Here is a 19417-nt window from a genome sequence, read left to right as displayed (position 1 = left end):
TTGGCGTCCCACATGTATGCACCTGCCTTTTGTATGCTATCCACGGAATAAAAGTACAGAATTTTATTTACTTGGTGAGTGCCTCCATCATCCTTTTTCCACACGGTTTTACATACATACACACACACACACACACCTATTACACATATATACATACGTACACACAAATATATATTCGGAAAGTTTTCAGAGCCTTTTGCCTTTTTTTTTTCCTATTTTGTTATGTTGCGGTCTTGTGCTACAAAGTAGATTTTTGGACTTATCATAAAATCTCTCGGGGCTTCTATTGGGGGACACAGGACCATAGGGTATATGCCAATTGCCACTAGGAGGCTGACACTAGGCAAAAAACAAAAAAGAAAGTTCGCTCCTCCCAGCAGGATATAGCCGCCTCCTGGCTCTGAGCAGCTCCGTTTACTCCCAAAGCAGAAGGAGAACAGCCCAGATGGAACAGTTCGAACAAACACCCAGACAAAAAAAGGGAACAGACCACAAAAAAAAAAAAAAAAAAAAAAAAAAAACCCCACACCACAGTGGCGGAAACTTGCTAGTCACCGACAAACCAATGGGCGGGTGCTGTGTCCCCAATAGAATCTCTGAGAAAAAAATTTACCGCAAGTCCAAAAATTTACTTTTCTCGAGCGCTTCATTGGGAGACACAGGACCATGGGATGTCCCAAAGCAGTCCCTGGGGAGGGATAGCCTAACATCCCAGCCAGAACAGAACTCAGGCGGACGACGGAAATGCCACCTGGAGAACCTTGCGGCCAAGGCCTGCGTCGGACGCAAAAGCATAAACACGGTAAAACTTGGCAAATGTGTGCAGAGATGACCAAGTCGCCGCCTTGCAAACTTGTAAAGCCGAAGCCCCATGGCTAACCCCCCAAGACGCGCCCCCCACCGCGCGGATGTCATATGAAAAAAGGGCGCCTGACCCTTGCAACAGTACGCCTCCGAAATGGCAGAGCGTATCCACCGGGAGATAGTGCCCTTGGAGGCTGGAAGCACAAACAGAGATCACACCGCCGAACAAATAGGTCAGAACCACTCAAACAAAGTTCAGCTTGTGAAGCTGGTGGTCTTGTGGATGGGAAAGTATGGCCCACTGGAGGGGACTGTACCGAAATTGGGCAAGACATGCAGGTACTGACCGGAACTAGACCCGGCCATCGAAGCAAGCAAATCCCGAAGAACAACTCCCGAAGCTTGTCCTCCGGAATAGTAAGACGGACCGCCGTTGTGTCGAAGTGGAGTCTGAGGAAAGTCAGAGATTGGGACGGGGACAGGTTGGATTTCGTGCGGGGACCGAAACTGGAGAGAGTCTGCAGAGTGATGTTGAGGCTGACCCGGTTCTGTTCCAGGGAGGGCGCCTTGATGAGAAGGTCTTCCAGATAGGGGAGGACCGAGACCCCCGAGAATGGAGGAGAGCCACCACTGCCGCCAGCGTCTTTGTGAAGACACAAGGAGCAGTTGCCAGTCCGAAGGGTAGGGCGACAAACTGAAAATGCCCCGCAGGGACAGCGAACCCAAGAAACCTTTGGTGGGCTGGGAAGATCGGAATGTGTAAGTAGGCGTCCAGTATGTCCACAGAGGAGAGGAACTGCCCCAGGTCCATGGAGGCAACCACTGACCGTAGAGATTCCATGCGGAAATAGCATAGTCGCACACGACGGTTCAGAAGCTTCAAATCGAGAATAGGACCGACAGTGCCTTTTTGGGAATTACAAAGAGATTGAAGTAGAATCCCGAAAAATTTTCCCAAGGAGGGACCGGCACTATCACCCTCTGAGCCAGGAGGGTGCGAAGAGCCACCTGAAAAGCTGCGGCAAGAGCCAGAGAACGAAGGGGGCGGGGCCAAAAAACACGACCCTGGAGAACAGAAGAAAATTCCATTCAATAGCCCTCGGTTACAACCTCCCGAACCCAGGCATCCTGGATTTGTGCCAGCCAGATGCTTCGAAAGAGGGACAGGCGACCACCCACCCGAGGTGAAGGCTCAGATGGGGGCGCACCTTCAGGCGGAGGGAGGCTTGCGAGTCCCAGCCTTGGAAGAGGGGCGGGTGGAACGGAGCCCCGATTTCCAGGAGGGTCGAGTTTTGAAAGTGGGGGCACCGGTTTGTCCTGGCGGCCCAAAAAACGAAAAGGGCAAAAGGAGGGGCCTTCCACTGTTAGTCGATACGGCGCAGACCATTTTGGGGTAAGAGGAAACCCTTACCTCCTGTAGCCTCAGATATGATGTCATCGAGACGCTTACCAAAGAGGCAGGACCCCATGAAAGGCCACTCCGTAAAGGAGCGATTATAAGCAGTGTTGGCATTCCAAGCTTTAAGCCACATTGAACGCCGAAGGGCCACCAGATTCCCAGATGCAAAGGTAGCGAAGAGAGACGACTCCACGGAGGCCGAGCAGAGGTAGTGCCCGGCATTCGTGATCTGCTGAGCTAGCTCAGCTAAATTGCCGGGGGAGGCGCCTGCCAAAATCCCCTGGCGCAACCGACTGGCCCAGAATGAAAGAGAGCCTTGGAAAGCCAGGTAGAGGCAAAGGCTAGGGACAAGACTGAACCTGCCGCTTCAAAGGCAAATTTAGCCAGGGGTCTCGGGGGTCGGGCCTGGGGTCAGACATAGCCACTAGTAAGTCAAACAAACAGACAAGGAGTGAGCTCACCCAGGTCCTGTGTCCACAGAAATGCAGGTCTAGAAGGAGCTGCTGGATCGGTCCTGTGTCCAGAGATATGCAGGTCTGGAAGGAGCAGGTGGATCCGAAGCTATGCAGAGCTGTAGCATGGAGGTTCCATGCTGGAGCAGGGTAGAAGGAGGAGCCAGCTGACCCCTAAAGTGTGCGCAGCCTCAGGAGTGGAGAAAAGCTGACTCCTGGAGCATGTACTAGGCCCGGACAGGAGAAGCAGGAGAAATATGGCCCCTTTTGCAGCACGCGCCCCTCTGATAGGGTGACACGCAAGAAGACAGGCCGGCCAGGAGATGAAGAGGAAGCCCAAGCACACGAGTAGGTGGGCGGAGGCAAGTGCAGACCGAAGCCATGGGCTATAGTAGTTATACTGCCCACACTGGAGCCCTCGTGCAAACAGAGCGCAGCTCGGCCATAGAGGACACATCCAGCAGTAAAGAGCGCCGCCGGAGGGGAAGAGCGCTGAAACTGAGGCCACGGCAGAACAAGGCCCAAGCCACGGGCTAAATTGAAAACCTGCCAATGGTCCGGGTCCCCTGCAGGACCCAGGGAACCCCAGCCCTCATGACGACCGACACCTGCAGAGACCGGAGGACCCGAGAGAAGCCAGGAACAGGGGATCACAGACAAGTTAAACCCTAGCTTGCTGGAAGACGGGGGGGGCAGATTAACCCCTACCTCACTGGAAAACACATTCCCCAGCCATAATGAAAGAGGGGTCCAGGGAACAAAAGGTGGCTCAGCGAAGGGAGAGAGGGGCCCAGGAAAGGGAGGAAATACTCACCTACAGAGCTCCAGCATAATCACCAGTGAAGTCTTCAGCCAGCTAGGGCCACCTGCCTTAAGCCAGGCTCAGCAGGCAAACAGGGGACCCGGACCCAGGGTACACTAGGGCTGGGCGGTATACCGGTTCATACCGAATACCAACATTTTTGTGCTGCACGATATGAATTTTAACCCATACTGCAATACCGGTTTCTTACATGACAGTGGGCTCAGCCTATCACCGGCCGAGGCGGAACATCGCTGCGGCCAGTGATAGGCTGACAGTTGTCCGACGTTCACGACCCCAGGAAGAGCGTAAGGCCAACATAGGAACATGCGTTAAAGTATTATTTTTGTTTACCTTTTGCATAAGGATACAGTATAGTGTGTCAATGCCAGCGGCCGCAACAAACAGGAGGACGAGGAGAGCAGCGCTTGCGGGTGACCTGAGTAGTACCCTGATGGGGACAGCGCAGCGCTGGGCTAATAATAAATTTTGGAGGAGGGGGGGGGGGGGGATACTGTTATATACCGTGGAACCGCCATAATTTACAAAAATACCGCGATACACATATTTGTCCATACCGCCCAGCCCTAGGGTACACCACCAAGCGCTGGCTGATAGCGAGGAAGGGTTAACAGCCCATTCAGCAATACACCGTGCCCCTAGTTCGCAGGTGGGGGATCAGGCAGCGCCATGCTCCTGTCGCCCCACGCTAAATAAAACAAAAAAAGGGAGAGAAAATCTAACTAAAACCTGAAACTAGGAATAAAACTAAAGAAATAAGACCAGGTCTGGAGAGCTCTAGACCTGTATCTGCCTCCTCTGAGTTGCTCAGAGCCAGGAGGCCGACCTTTTGTTTTTTGCCTAGTGTCAGCCTCCTAGTGGGCAAGCAGCATATACCCATGGTCCTGTGTCACCCAATGAAGCGCTTGAGAAAAAAAAAAAACTGTTTTGCACTCTAATGCCAAGCCTATGACAAACATGATGATTACTTGTCAGAATTGACTCTGTCTTGAAAAGAGTCAGCTGGTATCCAGTTGGATCCTTTGAGGAAAATGGGAACACCATTAATCTTCATATAGAAAGACAGCCCAGGAGAACCATCAATTGGTTCTTCAATAAGTTCAACAGTTCGAAAATAAATCTGCATAGAAAGAGAGAAGGTGCAGTTTAGTTATATATAATGTAAAGCCCCTTTAGTCTGAGGACCAAGAAGTTATGCCTATCAATACGCCATTACCTCTTGTGATGGATATACTCCTAAAAAGGGGTACTCCGGAGGAAAATAACTGGTTTCAAATCAACTGGTGCCAGAAAGTTAAATAGATTAATAAATTTATTCTATTTAAAAATATAATCCTTCCAGTACTTATCAGATGCTGTATACCACAGAGGAAGTTGTGTAGTTCTTTCCAGTCTAACTACAGCACTCTCTGGACAGTTCCTGACAGACAGAGGTGTCAGCAGAGTAGAAGCAAATCCCCATAGCAAGCCTCTCCTGCTCTGGACAGTTCCGGCAAGCTGCGGTGAAGAGCACAGAGGAGGCTGGGAGACACGCGAGTAGCCGGGCTTGGAGGAGTGATGAGAGGAGCAGAGCTCCAGGGCGCAGTTCATGACCGAGTCATGGTGGGGCAACTGAATCATCAGATTGTTTCCTGTATTCAAGTGTTTGTAATTGTGGGGAAATTTTCTCTTTCTAAGCTTGGAAACCAGGGGGTTGTACTTTCCCTAAGGGTGGTGGTGTCCCACTGATGGTGTTGATTTCTAAAATCCCAGCCTCTATGAGAAGGATTGAGCTTCTTAGCAGCTCAATCCTTCTTATAGAGGCTGGGATTTTAGAAATACAAATCTATATATATTTGCACTGATAGTATGATATATCCTTAGGTCTCCCAAAAAAATATCACAAATCATGACTGAAGAAGGGAACCTTAAAACATAACTTTTAATATATATGTATAAAATAATACATCAATGAATGGAAAAAAATATATAAAAAATTAGATACAAACAATAAAAGATAGCAGCACACAAAAAGTAGATTTGTGCAAAAAAAGGTTTTTATTCCATCCTCTCACAACATATGCGACGTTTCCGCAGCCTCTCGCTGCCTTTTTCAAGCATGGCAAGTGAGTTACAACTGAGTGTTTAAATAGTGCTAGATACAATACATAATTCAATTAACAATCAAGTGAAAAAATATAATATTACAATTGCAAAAGTGATATACAAATCTCCAAACCACGTATAGTACAATAAATATCATAAGACTGTGTATAAAAAATTACGAAGATCACCTGTGATCCATATAAAGTGCAGTGCTCGGTTAAAAATAAGATAATTGATGCTTAATAAGATATTAATAATAACAACGATTTATTAAGCATCAATTACGGTATCTTGTTTTTAACCCAGCACTGCACTTTATATGGATCACAGGTGATCCTCGTAAATTTTTTTACACACAGTCTTATGATATTTGTTGCACTATACATGGTTTGGAGATTTGTATATCACTTTTGCTATTGTAGTATATTTTTTTACTTGATTGTTAATTGGATTATGTATTGTATCTAGCACTATTTAAACACTCAGTTGTAACTCACTTGCAGCACACAGGATATTGTGGTTCCATCCTGCTGTTCAGATCCAAAAAAGTGACTTAGAAAAATCATATAGGGGGACATTTATCAAGGGGTTTAGTCAGGTTTTCTTTACTATAATTGTCGCAAAATTGTTGCAACTGCGACATGTGTTTTTGTGCGACAATTTGCGTGAAGAACAAGAAAAGCAAGAAAATTCAAACTTGCTTACATAGTTAAGTTTTAAAAATGGATTTGCTTTAGTCAGGTATTTTTTAACTGCGACAGTCGCAGCTGCACAATAAAATGTCGCAACGGCCTAAAAAATTGACTAAATTTACTCCAGCTCCAACATGGAGCAGGAAAAGTTACTGCCGCCAGAGCCCCGACATACTTTCTCCCCGCTACCCTCACTGCGCTACAGGGACACTCCAGTGATTTACATCCCACCCCTCTCACCTGCCAGCGCCACACAACTCCCATCTGTCTGCTAACTGTTGCAAGACTGCCAGTCCCAGCATGCCCTTACAGTGAGGACACGCTGGGAGTTGTAGTCTTGTAGCAGCGGGAGCTGAGCGGCGCGGGCAGGAGACAAGGGGGGGGGGGGATGTTATTATTAAGTGGGGGATCATTATTAAGTGAGGGTAGCGGGGAGGCCGTATGAGGAGCCCGGGCCCCTTATAACATATACCGGCGCCGCAGACTCCAAAATCCCCTGCTGTCATTTCACATTTCCCGCTGTGTCCTGTGATTGGCCAGGACCAGCAGCCAATCACAGGACCCGATATAGAAGTCTGTCAGGGGGGGGGGGGGGGGGTCCGTCAGTTGGGTATATTCGATCCACAAACCCACAACGAGTATTGAGATAAGTATTTCTATGTTAGTCCGGTAATTGCACTTAGTCATCCACACTGGATGCAGCACTGATATTCTTTTATCTGATCTAGTAAGTTATGTTTTAATATAGTCACTCCCCATACTCTTTGGGTGCTTACCAAGGGTTTTCAGGCCCGGGGTAAAAAGAATGTAAGGAAAGATGACTCTGCCCACAACCGCATGTCAGGGGGGTGAGACATCGACCCGTCAAAAGGAGAAGTGAGATTGAGCGGTGGGTGGAAACTCAATGGTGGAAAAGTGAACAAGCAAGAGCTGGAAAAAAAATATATAGTAGTAGAAAATTCTGAGGAGGAGAAAGAAGAAGATAACCAGGCAGGAGAAGGGACAAAAGTAATGCTTAATAAAAAGGTGTAGAAGAAACAAATGAAGCAATAAGGGAGGTCCAAAGTCAGATAGGAGAGGTAATACAGGATACTGTTATATTAGGACAGGATTTTCAAAAAATTAGGGAAAGGCTGAATGAGGTGGAAAGCTAAAGGGACAGAACAAAAGGTGGAGGAGAAAGAGGGCAAATTGTCAAGGATGTGTCAAGAACCGAGTGCCAAAGTGAGAGACTTAGAAGATAGAGGGAGACGATCAAATAGAAGAATAGTTGGGATACGGGAAAAAACAGAAGGAGAAGACTGTGATGGATTTGTAAAGAACTGGGTGTTGAAAAATTTTGATAAACAATGCCTCTCCAATTTATTTGAAGTAGAGAGGGCACACGGGGTGCCTTCAAAACCTCCCCCACCAGGAGCCAACCCAAAAACTATTTTGTTAAAGTTACTATCAGCGGCAGATAAGAGATTCAATGTTGAAGGCAGCTAGAGGAGTGGATAAAGAGATCGATTGTCATAAAATAATGCTGTATCCAGATTATTCGAGGGCAACGCAGCAGGCTAGATTAAACTTCATACAAGTCAAAAAAAGGTTAAGAGAAGCAAACATCAGGTATTCGTTATTGTTTCCGGCCAAACTCAAAGAAAAGTCATGGTTCTTCACCTCAGTAGAGAAGGTAAATGAATGGCTGGAAAAAGAAGGGATCAAGTAAATGTAATAAGTGATTTTCTCCTTTAAACTATTATTGATATGTAGTTATGTTGATGGGAGGAATTGATAAGCTAGCTGGCCGGGTGGGTGGCTCAAGATAGTGGAATTGTCAGAAAAGTTTTTGACAATTTCTTTCTCTCTCTCTCCTACTTGAATGAGGGTATTGATATGGAATGTGAGGGAGTTGGCGGATAGGGTGAGGCGGATGGCGGTCTATAAGGTGATAAATGATGCCTGGTAGATGTTTATTGGAGACACATTTAACTAAGGATAACATGCAGATTCTACAGAGAAAATGGATTGCAAAACAATTTCACTCAATACATACTTGCTACTCAAGAGGTGTAAGTGTGTTAATACAAAATGGGCTAGATGTAGAGGTGGTGAATTCAAAAGTAGATAACAAAGGCATTGAGGGGACAGGGCGGGATGTCACACGGGGGCGGAGTCATGACGTCATGTACTTCCATTCCCGCGGTCGCGACCCAGACCCTCCAGCGCTTCCGGACAAGAAACAGGTGGATGCCGCATGCTATATTGCGGGGGTCCCCAGAGGCGGGACCCCCGCAATCAGACATCTTATCCCTATCCTTTGGATAGGGGATAAGATGTCTAGGGGTGGGGTACCTCTTTCACAATATGAAATTTTAAATAATTGGAGGCACAAGAGTGGAGGTTTTGGGATAAATATCTAAAATATATTGCACAATTTTTTGAAGGTGGGAGACAGACCATTTGAGGATCTGAGTGCACAAATAATACGATGGCATTATTTAGATATGCACAATTAAGAGAAGCAGTGAAAAAAAATTGATAAGAAAAAGGAACTAATAATTGACGAGTGTTCGATAATGAGGGTTTTAAGGGAAGGCACTAAAAAAAATGTATTTCTAAAAATGTACAAAATAATGTTAGAGGCTAAAAATCAAGGGTTGAGGCACTTAAGTATGAAGGAATAGGAAAAGGATATAGGACAAGTAACAGTGAAGGAATGGAGGGAAATTTGGGAAGAAAGTCGCAATATCATTAAAAATGGATCTCATAGGTTATATTATACGCCGCAACTTATGGCAAAAATAAATGAAACAAAAAGACACAAGTGCCCAAAATGTGATAGTGAAGGAGTGGGGTTCTTCCATATGTATTTTGATTGTCCAATGCTTAAGGAATTCTGGTTGGAGGTAATAAGAAGGACGGAGAAAAGGCTAGAGTTAGAAGAAAGAGATAAATTAATAACCTGGTTAATAGGAGGAGGGAGATCGGAATGAAGACGGATGGATAAGGTCTTAAGGGGGAAAGGGCAATTTGTATCCAGACTTTTAGTGGCAAGAAAATGGATGTCCAAAGAAGTACCAAATATGGATGAATTTATTGCTAAAGTACATAAAATAATACTTGTTGAGTTTGGATGGGCAGTTAAGGCCAAGTGTTTGTCAAAATTCCCTGCAATATGGGATAAATGGATTAAAGGTATGACAGGGAGAGAGAGAGCGATTATGTTTAGTAGAAAATCTTAGATAGGAGGGTTTTTTTTCTCTCACCCCTCATTGAAATGTATATTGTGGGCCCCCCACTTCATTTAATGAAGAGATGAATGAATTAAGACCGGCCTCTTTACAGAAAATGGAGAAAGCTGCACAATAATATGTAAAATAAGATGGATTGAATATGTATTAGTTTCTCCTAGAGCATGTTGATCCTGGAGATGTGCGATAAACATATCAGTTGATCACAAGAGAGTCATGAGGGATCGTAACACGGAAGGGCAACATTTCTTTCCGGCAAGAGGAGTAAGCTAAATCCAGCAAAATATAAACGATGGTATAAACAGTGGAAAACAATAAGCAGCTAGGAATAGGAAAAAAGAGGATGGTCGTGAAAATGAAAAAAAGATGACTGTGAATGGCGTGGCAGGGGCTAAACATTAGAGAAATTGAGGGATAGAGTGGGGTGTCTTTTTTCTTCTCTTTCCTTTCCTTTTCTAGTAAATTAGGGAAAGAAGAGGGGGAAGGAAGGAGGTTTTAATTGATATGGGGAGTATGTATGAATATGGGTGGTACGGGTCGGACAGGGCACTGGAACCATATTTGAGAATTGTAAGGGGGGGGGGTTATAACTTATCTATAATGTGAGAAGATATTCATGGTGGTAATTATATGATGAGTTAATAACTGTTGTGATTGAAATATAAAAAGGGAAAATATAAAGTTTGTATAAAAAAAAATAAAAAATAAAATTAAAAAAATGTTATACTTCACAGCCTGAATGGCTTCTTGGACTTCTGCTGTGAAAAAGATGAAAATGATGCAGTAAATCCCTCAATATTTAGGAAAAAAAAAAAGTCTGACATTTAATGACATGAAAAACAAAAAGTAGAAATGAACAAACCTTAGTGTTTTTTTCAATTATATATTCACCCTCGAAGTGAAATGTGACAGACATATTGTAGTGTGTTTGAAATCCATAACCATTTGGCCACCACAAATCAATTGATGTATTCTAAAAAGGTAAAATAAAAAGGAGGGATCAAACAAGTATAATTTGTCACCAGAACAGTCAATATTCAATGGTTTCTTAAAGGGGTACTCCGGTGAAAACCTTTTTTCTTTTAAATCAACTGGTGACAGAAAGTTAAACATATTTATAAATTCCTTCTATTAAAAAATCTTAATCCTTCCTGTATTTATTAGCTGCTGAATACTACAGAGGAAATTCTTTTCTTTTTGGAATGGTCTCTGATGACATCACGAGCACAGTTCTCTCTGCTGACGTTATTATAATAATAATGCTTTATTTATTGCTGTCCTTAGTGGGATTTGAACCCAAGTCCCCAGCACTGCAAGGCAGCAGTGCTAACCACTGAGCCACCATGCTGCCCTTAGCAAACATCTGCTATGCATGGTTGATAAAATGGACAGAGATGTCAGCAGAGAGCACTGTGCTCGTGATGTCATCAGTGTTCCAAAAAGAAAGGAATTTCCTCTGCAGTATTCAGCAGCTAATAAGTACAGGAAGGATTAAGATTTTTTTAATAGAAGTAATTTACAAATATGTTTAACTTTCTGCCACCAGTTGATTTAAAAGAAAAAAGGTTTTCACCGGAGTACCCCTTTAATGTGCACTACTACTACCACCACGAACTACTACTGCTGCCAATTACTACTACTACTACTACTAATGATAATATACTCTTTATATAGCACCAACATATTCTTCAGTACTGTACAGAGCTTGTCATCCCTCACATTGGTCCCTATTCCCCTTAACGCTAAAAATCTAAATTATCAATAATTTATTAATAGGTTTTTTTCAGAATCTGGGAGCAAATATAGAGAGAGAACATACAAACTTCTTACATATATTGTTCTTACTGGGATCTGAACCAAAGACTCCAGTACTGCAAGACAGCATTGCTAACAAAAAAAAATAATAATAATAAATGAGAATGTCAAACTTTTTTTCCATATGGAGGTAATAAAGAGGCTCCTATCAATTGGCTTTTCTCCCAGAGAGCTGCTGTGAAGTGCCGCTCTAGAGGACCACAGTTGTCTATGCATCAGTGATTTAGCTGACCCTTGCCAAACTCTCCTCTAGAAACAAGATTTTAGGGCTGCGATACAACCTACTAAACCCCTTGTCCAGAGTGGATTATTGTGTACATCTATATGACTACTTACATTAAAACTACTTTTTTCAGTTGAGTTCTTTGTTGACCACACATCTATCCATCTGAAATCTAAAGAATACAGTAAAACGTTTTCTGAATTACCTTATAAATTTTTATAATAATTTCATATGCCTGCTGACCAGGAATTATACTCAAATCATGGGATTGGTCAACTTGAATTTCTGGTATCCTGATGACTACATGTGCAGGAAGGACATTCATGGAGACTGAATCAAAGACAGGCTCAACAACAACCGACCACTGGGAGGTAGTCTTATCTGAACAGAAGAGATGACAAAACAAGACAGGTATTTACATTGATTAATAAAATGCAAAAACAGCTCAGAGGGAATATAAAAATATACGATACCAAAACAAAAATGTGCACTCTCTGAATATGTAAACAAAAGTAAGTGGAAGAATCCTGTTGTTCAATCCTAAGGATAGATCTGCAATAAGTGCTAAGGGATGCCTATATACCACCCATATCGAATAGACAAGAATATTTAAAGAAAAAAAGATCATACCCCATTTTGTAGCCAAGGTTCCCAATATCTGCATTTTAAGAGTGATTAAACTACATATCTGATTCGATGAACATTAAAATGAACGCCTGAATTTGGTCATTTCCATGTCTAGAATATTACAAGCAGAGAGAACTAAAGCATACATCACAATTTATTAAAGGGGATGACTACTAAGGACAACCTCTGTTTATATACCTTATTAAAAGGACGTTGACAGCACTAGTTCTCCATATAGGTACACAGCAACAGGAAGATAAAATCCATGAAAGTGCAGTTTTATGGGTTTTATCTTACGTTGGACATATATTCGTGTGGATCCTCAATTGAGTTTTAAACTAAGAGATTATTTTCAACCCTGTGCATGATTTTGGTTTCTGCAGTCTTCAAACTTCACTATAATATTATAAGGCAAATTTTGGGTGTTCCAAAAAATAAAAACAGCAGTGTATCGATAGTACTCCCTACGCAATATTAACACAATTTACTCAGCTTTGCTTTACAATGCACTCCATGGTATAAAAGAAAGTAAAAATGTATAAAGACTTACCAAACACAGAGGTGTAGGAAATATATTTTAGGTGAACCAGATTATATGCTTCAATTCTTATATCTTTCCAGATGCCCTGGGTTGGGAATGAAGGGCCCCAGTCCCAACTAAATGAGCACTGTGCCTGCAGCAAGAAAAATAATGGGGAAAAAGCCAAAATATGAGCAGTTTAACAGTCATAAGGTACAATCTAATGTATGGGATCATAAACAATACTTTAAGTAGAACACACTCTTCTCTTCTATCAATAACCTCCAAATTCTGTAATTCTTTGAAAACCCACTCAATAAATGCAGACCTCATCCTATTAAAGGCCGTCACACCTCCTCCCATAGACATGTATGGAGGGGGTGTGGAGACACGTCACATCTTCGAGCACGGAAACCCAGCACTCTAAACATACTGTTTAGAATGCTGTGTCTCACACGGGTGCTGCACGGAGGTCGCAGGGGGGAGGGGGGGGGGGTACAGGACCCCAGCAATCAGGCATCGTATCCCCTATTCTTTGGATAGGGGATAAGATGTCTCTGGGCAGAGTACCCCTTTAACTAACCGAGCACAACTATTTTTCCACCATCCATGTAATTTAATACAGAACACAGAATGAAAATAAGAATTCCCCATAAACATTAAAAAAAAAATAGCCTCCCTTAAAAACCCACAAACCCAAAAAGGTGGGAGCCAATCAATATAGTTTGTGTACCACTTTTAGCCAAGGCATGTTAAATTATATAATAGCAAAGGAAGAGCTAGGGACAGCAGCCTGAAGAACCTTTCAACCAAAACTTAGATTGGCAACTGGTTCCAGGTGCAACCTGTAATGCTTCAGGAAGGTATGGCTAGATGACCAGGTGGCTACCCAGCAAATTTGGTCTATGGATGTATCAGCTTTTTCCGCCCAAGATGTTGCAACTGCCCTTGTGGAGTGAGCTTTAAAGAAAGAAGGGGATCCTGAATTTTTTGCCTCATAAGCCATGTTAATGGCAAGCTTAATCCACCTACTAATGGTGGCTCTAGAGGCAGCTTTACCCCTATTAGTGCCAGAAAACTGTAAAAGAAAGTTTTCAGATGTACGAAAACTCTTAGAATCAATATAAGTGATTAAACATCACTTACATTAGAAGGTCTGTCTCAGAAGGAAGGGAGAATAAGGTCTTGATTTTGGTGAAAATCAGACACCATTTTAGGCAAGAAATGCAGTAAAGTTCTCATTATTACCCTGTCATCAAGAATTTTTGGAGAAAGGAGAAAAGGTTGAAAGGGCATGTAATTCCCCCACCCTTCTCGCTGTGGTGATAGCAAGGAGAAAAGTTAGTTTGATTGTTAACATTTTAATAGAGAGATTCTAGGGGCCTAGGGGCTCAAATGGAGAGGTCATGAGGGCATCTAGAACTTAAGTGAGATCCCATGGAGGCACTAATGGTCTAGCTGAAGGATGGAGTCTGGAAGCCCCTACCAGAAAGCTCTTAATGGGTTGGCCAACTTTAAATTTAGGAAGGAACTAAGAGCTGAAATTTGGACTTTGAGGCTACTGAGACTAAGTCTAACTCTCTCTGAAGACCTAAGTCTAACCCTCTCTGAAGAAAGCTAAGAGTAATAGGGACACTGGGCTCCCGTAGAGGATCTACTTCATCACCTGTAAAGTTAAGAAAAGCTTTCCAAGTTCTAAGGTAAATTTTTGAAGTTATTTCCTTCCTACTTGCAAGTAAGGTATTAATTACCCCTTCAGTGAAGCCTCTTCTCTTAAGGATTAACCTTTTTGCATCCAAGCCGTGAGATGCAGATGAGGAGATGGAGGATGCAGAACTGGGCCTGCAAGAAGAGATCTTTCCTGTCTGGAAGAATCCATGGTTGGCATACTGGTAAGAGTCCTTAAAAGGGTAAACCAGGGTTCTCCTGGGCCAGAAGGGAGCTATGAACAAGACTTGAGCCTGATCCTGTTGAATCTTTCTTAACCCCTTAACGACGCAGGACGTATATTTACGTCCTGCACCGGCTCCCGCGATATGAAGTGGGATCGCGCCGCGATCCCGGATCATATCGCGTCGGTCCCGGCGCTAATCAACGGCCGGGACCCGCGGCTAATACCACACATCGCCGATCGCGGCGATGTGCGGTATTAACCCTTTAGAAGCGGCGGTCAAAGCTGACCGCCGCTTCTAAAGTGAAACTGAAAGTGACCCGGCTGCTCAGTCAGGCTGTTCGGGACCGCCGCGGTGAAATCGCTGCATCCCGAACAGCTGATCGGACACCGGGAGGGCCCTTACCTGCCTCCTCGGTGTCCGATCGACGAATGACTGCTCCGTGCCTGAGATCCAGGCAGGAGCAGTCAAGCGCCGATAATGCTGATCACAGGCGTGTTAATACACGCCAGTGATCAGCATAGGAGATCAGTGTGTGCAGTGTTATAGGTCCCTATGGGACCTATAACACTGCAAAAAAAATGTAAAGAAAAAGTGTTAATAAAGGTCATTTAACCCCTTCCCTAATAAAAGTTTGAATCCCATAAAAAAAAATAAAACAGTGTAAAAAAGTTTGAATCCCATAAAAAAAATAAAACAGTGTAAAAAAATAAAAATAAACATATGTGGTATCGCCGCTTGCGTAAATGTCCGAACTATAAAAATATATCATTAAACCGCACGGTCAATGGCGTACGCGCAAAAAAATTCCAAAGTCCAAAAAAGCGTATTTTGGTCACTTTTTATACCATTAAAAAATGAATAAAAAGTGATCAAAAAGTCCGATCAAAACAAAAATCATACCGATAAAAACTTCAGATCACGGCGCAAAAAATGAGCCCTCATACCGCCCTGTACGTGGAAAAATAAAATAAAAAAAAAGTTATAGGGGTCAGAAGATGACTTTTTTTAAACGTATACATTTTCCTGCATGTAGTTATGATTTTTTCCAGAAGTGCGACAAAATCAAACCTATATAAGTAGGGTATCATTTTAACCGTATGGACCTACAGAATAATGATAAGGTGTAATTTTTACCGAAATATGCACTGCGTAGAAACGGAAGCCCCCAAAAGTTACAAAATGGTGTTTTTTTTTTTCCGATTTTGTCGCACAATGATTTTTTTTTTCCGTTTCGCTGTGCATTTTTGGGTAAAACGACTAATGTCACTGCAAAGTAGAATTGGCGACGCAAAAAATAAGCCATAATATGGATTTTTAGGTGGAAAATTGAAAGGGTTATGATTTTTAAAAGGTAAGGAGGAAAAAACAAAAGTGCAAAAATGGAAAAACCCTGAGTCCTTAAGGGGTTAAAGAGTGTTATGACAAGGCATGGGGGGGGGGGGGGGCGCTTACCCTACTCCCCTTGTCCACGACATAGAAAGCATCCACTGCAGACGGATGATCCAGAGGATTTAGGGAATAGAACCTGGGAAGCTTTTTGTTTCGTTCTGAAGCAAACAGATCTACAGAGAAGACTCCAAATCTGAGACTTATATTGAAGACTTCTGGATTCAGCGACCACTCTGACTGGCTCATTTTGTTTCTGCTGAAAAAAACTGCTATGGTATTCTCCTTGCCCTTCAAGTGTACTGCCCGTATGGATGACACACTGGTTTATGCCCAGAGAAAGATCTGAGATGTCAGGTCCATGAGGTGTTTGGATCTTGTCCCTCCTTGCTTGTTGAGGTAGGCTACTGTAGTTGTGTTGCGGTGTATATTAACACATCCTTCTCCATCACCTAACAAGACATGCAGAGAAGCGCCTAATGGACCACAGAGCTCTTTGTAATTTGAGGAGGAAGGAACCATATGTGGATCCCATTCCCCCTGAATAAGAGTGTGATTCACATGTGCTCCCCAGCCCAATGGACTGGCATCTGTTGTAATTCTCACCACTGAGGTGGGAAACCAAGGAACTCCTCTGGAAAGATTTTGCGGAAACAGCCACCACCTGAGGGAAAGTCTTGCTTTGGAAGGATTTTTCCTTATTCCACTTGGAGAGGATGTCTAACTGAAGTTCCCTTGACCTGAACTGGGCCCACCTTACAGCTGGAATTGCTGCTGTTATTAAACCCAGGGCCGACATGGCTTCTCTGAAGGAAGGGGTGTGGGTTAGAAAGAGATTTTGTACCTTCTCTTGAAGTTGTTTCGCTGGAGGTAGGGTTGATATCTGAGAAGATGAGTTCAGGGATATCCCCAAAAACTGACAGGTTCTGGAGGGAACAAGACAGGATTGTTTAGGTTCAGGTTCCAACCTAGGAATTCGAGGATTAAACGTACTGACTGAATCTGTTGGATAAGCAGATCTTCTGAACTCGACACAATAAGAAAGATATGGAATTATGAGAATGTATTTTGTTCTGATAAAGGCAACTGTCTCTGCCATCACCTTTGTAAACACTCTGGGTGCTTGAGATACCCGAAAGGCAGAGCAGTATACTGAAGGTGAACCCATTTCCCCTCTAGGAAAACTGCCACTCTGAGGAACTTTTGATCAGATGAATGGATTGGGATGTGATAGTAAGCATCCTCTAAATCGATTGATGCCACCATACAGTTTTGGAATAGAAGATTGATAGTCGATTTGATTGGTTCCGTGCGGAATTTCTTGTAGGATAGAAACTTGTTCAGAGCATTGAGATTGATGATTGCCCTGAATGCTCCCGAGGGTTTTTTCACTAGAAAGCGGAGAGTAAAATCCCTGCTTTTCGTCGGATTGGGGAACTGGGACAAAAACACTCTTCTTCAAGAGGGACTTTACCTCTAAACACTGACTATTGCCTCAGCGAATTGGCCATCACTCCAGTAGGGAGGTACCTGTCTGGGGGATTTGAATTGAACTCCAAAAAGGAGTCCCGAAGAGATAATATTTAGAACCCATGGGCTTGAGGAAATAGTCCAAGCCTCCAAAAATCTGGACAGGCGTCCCCCTACTGGAGTGAAGAGGTCATTGTTGCGAATCCTTGAGGCGGGAGTCTCCATTGGGATTAAAATGGAAGCCTTTACCTCTCCCTGACACACTGAATTTTTTATTTTGGCTTCATTGAAAGGAATGCCTACCCCTACCCTTAAAGGATCATTCAGGCTGTTTAGGGGGAACGGGAAACCCTTTCTTTTTATCAGAGGCCTTAACCTCCTGAGCGTGACTCGGGGTTAATTTTCCCTGCCAGGATCGGTAACCCCGAGTCACGCTCGGGGTAGAATTGCAGAGTTCCCGGCCGGGCTGCACGATATATCGCAAAAGCAATGCGATATAGCGATGCGGCCCCCCCGGGAAAACATGCGAGTATCTGCTCTGGTCGGCTCCTGTTGCGGGGGCCGGCCAGAGCAGGTAAAGAAAAATACTAAAAGTCAGTGTTTCCCTACCAGGGGGCCTCCAGCTGTTGCAAAACTACAACTCTCAGCATGCCCGAACAGCCAAAGGAATACGACAAGGGGGGAATGTGACTGGGGGGGAAGAATGTGACAAGGAGGGGGGAGAATGTGACAAGGAGGGGAGAGAATGTGACAAGGAGGGGGGAGAATGTGACGGGGGATGTGACAAGGGAGAGGGGGAATGTGACAAGGGAGGGGGAATGTGACGGGGGAGATGTGAAATGGGCGGAGGGAGATGTGAAATTCAGTTAAAAAAAAATTGTACCGCTTTTGGTACACATTTCCAGACAGAATCATACCGCCAGGGAGGTTAAGAAGGATGTAATCTAAAAGGAGGCCCAAAGAGTAGGTCACCCGCACAAGGAATGGCCCAGAGTATTGATTTAGATGTGAAGTCCCCCTCCCAGGACTTAAAGGGGTACTCCGGTGAAAACCTTTTTTCTTTTAAAATCAACTGGTGGCAGAAAGTTAAACAGATTTGTAAATTACTTCTATTAAAAAAATCTTAATCCTTCCAGTACTTATTAGCTGCTGAATGCTACAGAGGAAATTCCTTTCTTTTTGGAACACTGATGACATCACGAACACAGTGCTCTCTGCTGACATCTCTGTCCATTTTAGCAACCATGCATAGCAGATGTATGCTAAGGGCAGCATGGTGGCTCAGTGGTTAGCACTGTTGCCTTGCAGTGCTGGGGACTTGGGTTCAAATCCCACTAAGGACAACAATAAATAAAGCGTTACTATAATAACGTCAGCAGAGAGAACTGTGGTCGTGATGTCATCAGAGAGCATTCCAAAAAGAAAAGAATGTCCTCTGTAGTATTCAGCAGCTAATAAATACAGGAAGGATTAAGATTTTTTAATAGAAGTAATTTACAAATCTGTTTAACTGTCTGCCACCAGTTGATTTAAAAGAAAAAAGGTCTTCACCAGAGTACCCCTTTAAGCCAGATGGCTCTCCTAGCTGAGTTTGACAGTGCTGCGGACCTAGAAGAGGATATAACAAGATCCACAGTAGAATCTGCTATTAAGTCAGCAGCTTTGGAAACCACAGGAAAAGACTCAAATTGCCTGCCTAGTAGTTTTATTCTCAATATGGGATTTAAGCTGAGCTAGCCAGACTCTCTGGGACCGAGCCACACACACTGAGGCTACTGAAGCCCTAAGTGAACCTGCTGCGACTTCCCAGTTTTTTTTTTTTTATTAAATAGGTCAGCCGTTCTATCCATAGGGTCGGAGAGAGAACCCAGATCTTCAAAAAGGTAAAGTGATTTTTTTTTTTTTTTAAATCGTCGCCACAGGCGAAGACTTCTTCCTCAAAAGGGTACTTTCTTTTTAAGTGTTTAGTCAGGTAGGAATTTTTGTCTGG

At 43.6% G+C, this 19417-nt stretch overlaps 1 protein-coding gene across 3 annotated transcripts in view; it reads right to left on the bottom strand.

Annotated features, from left to right (window-relative positions):
- Window positions 1-19417, bottom strand: part of MANBA (mannosidase beta) — a 108264-nt gene that overhangs the window by 50030 nt on the left and 38817 nt on the right. For 2 of the 3 annotated variants that reach the window (XM_056566472.1, XM_056566487.1), the window contains exons 5-8: window positions 12707-12830; window positions 11735-11910; window positions 10354-10464; window positions 4447-4598 (exon numbers count right to left, since the gene is read on the bottom strand). In XM_056566472.1, the coding sequence (XP_056422447.1) occupies window positions 4447-4598; window positions 10354-10464; window positions 11735-11910; window positions 12707-12830 (563 nt within the window). The remainder of the gene's footprint in view (window positions 1-4446; window positions 4599-10353; window positions 10465-11734; window positions 11911-12706; window positions 12831-19417) is intronic. The other variant, XM_056566478.1, reaches the window with a different exon arrangement.

This window comes from Hyla sarda, chromosome 1 (genome assembly GCF_029499605.1).
Source record: "Hyla sarda isolate aHylSar1 chromosome 1, aHylSar1.hap1, whole genome shotgun sequence".
Taxonomy (NCBI): Eukaryota; Metazoa; Chordata; class Amphibia; order Anura; family Hylidae; genus Hyla; species Hyla sarda.
The sequence above is the reverse complement of the archived record's forward strand: the minus strand, read 5'-3'. Positions and strand labels throughout refer to the sequence as shown.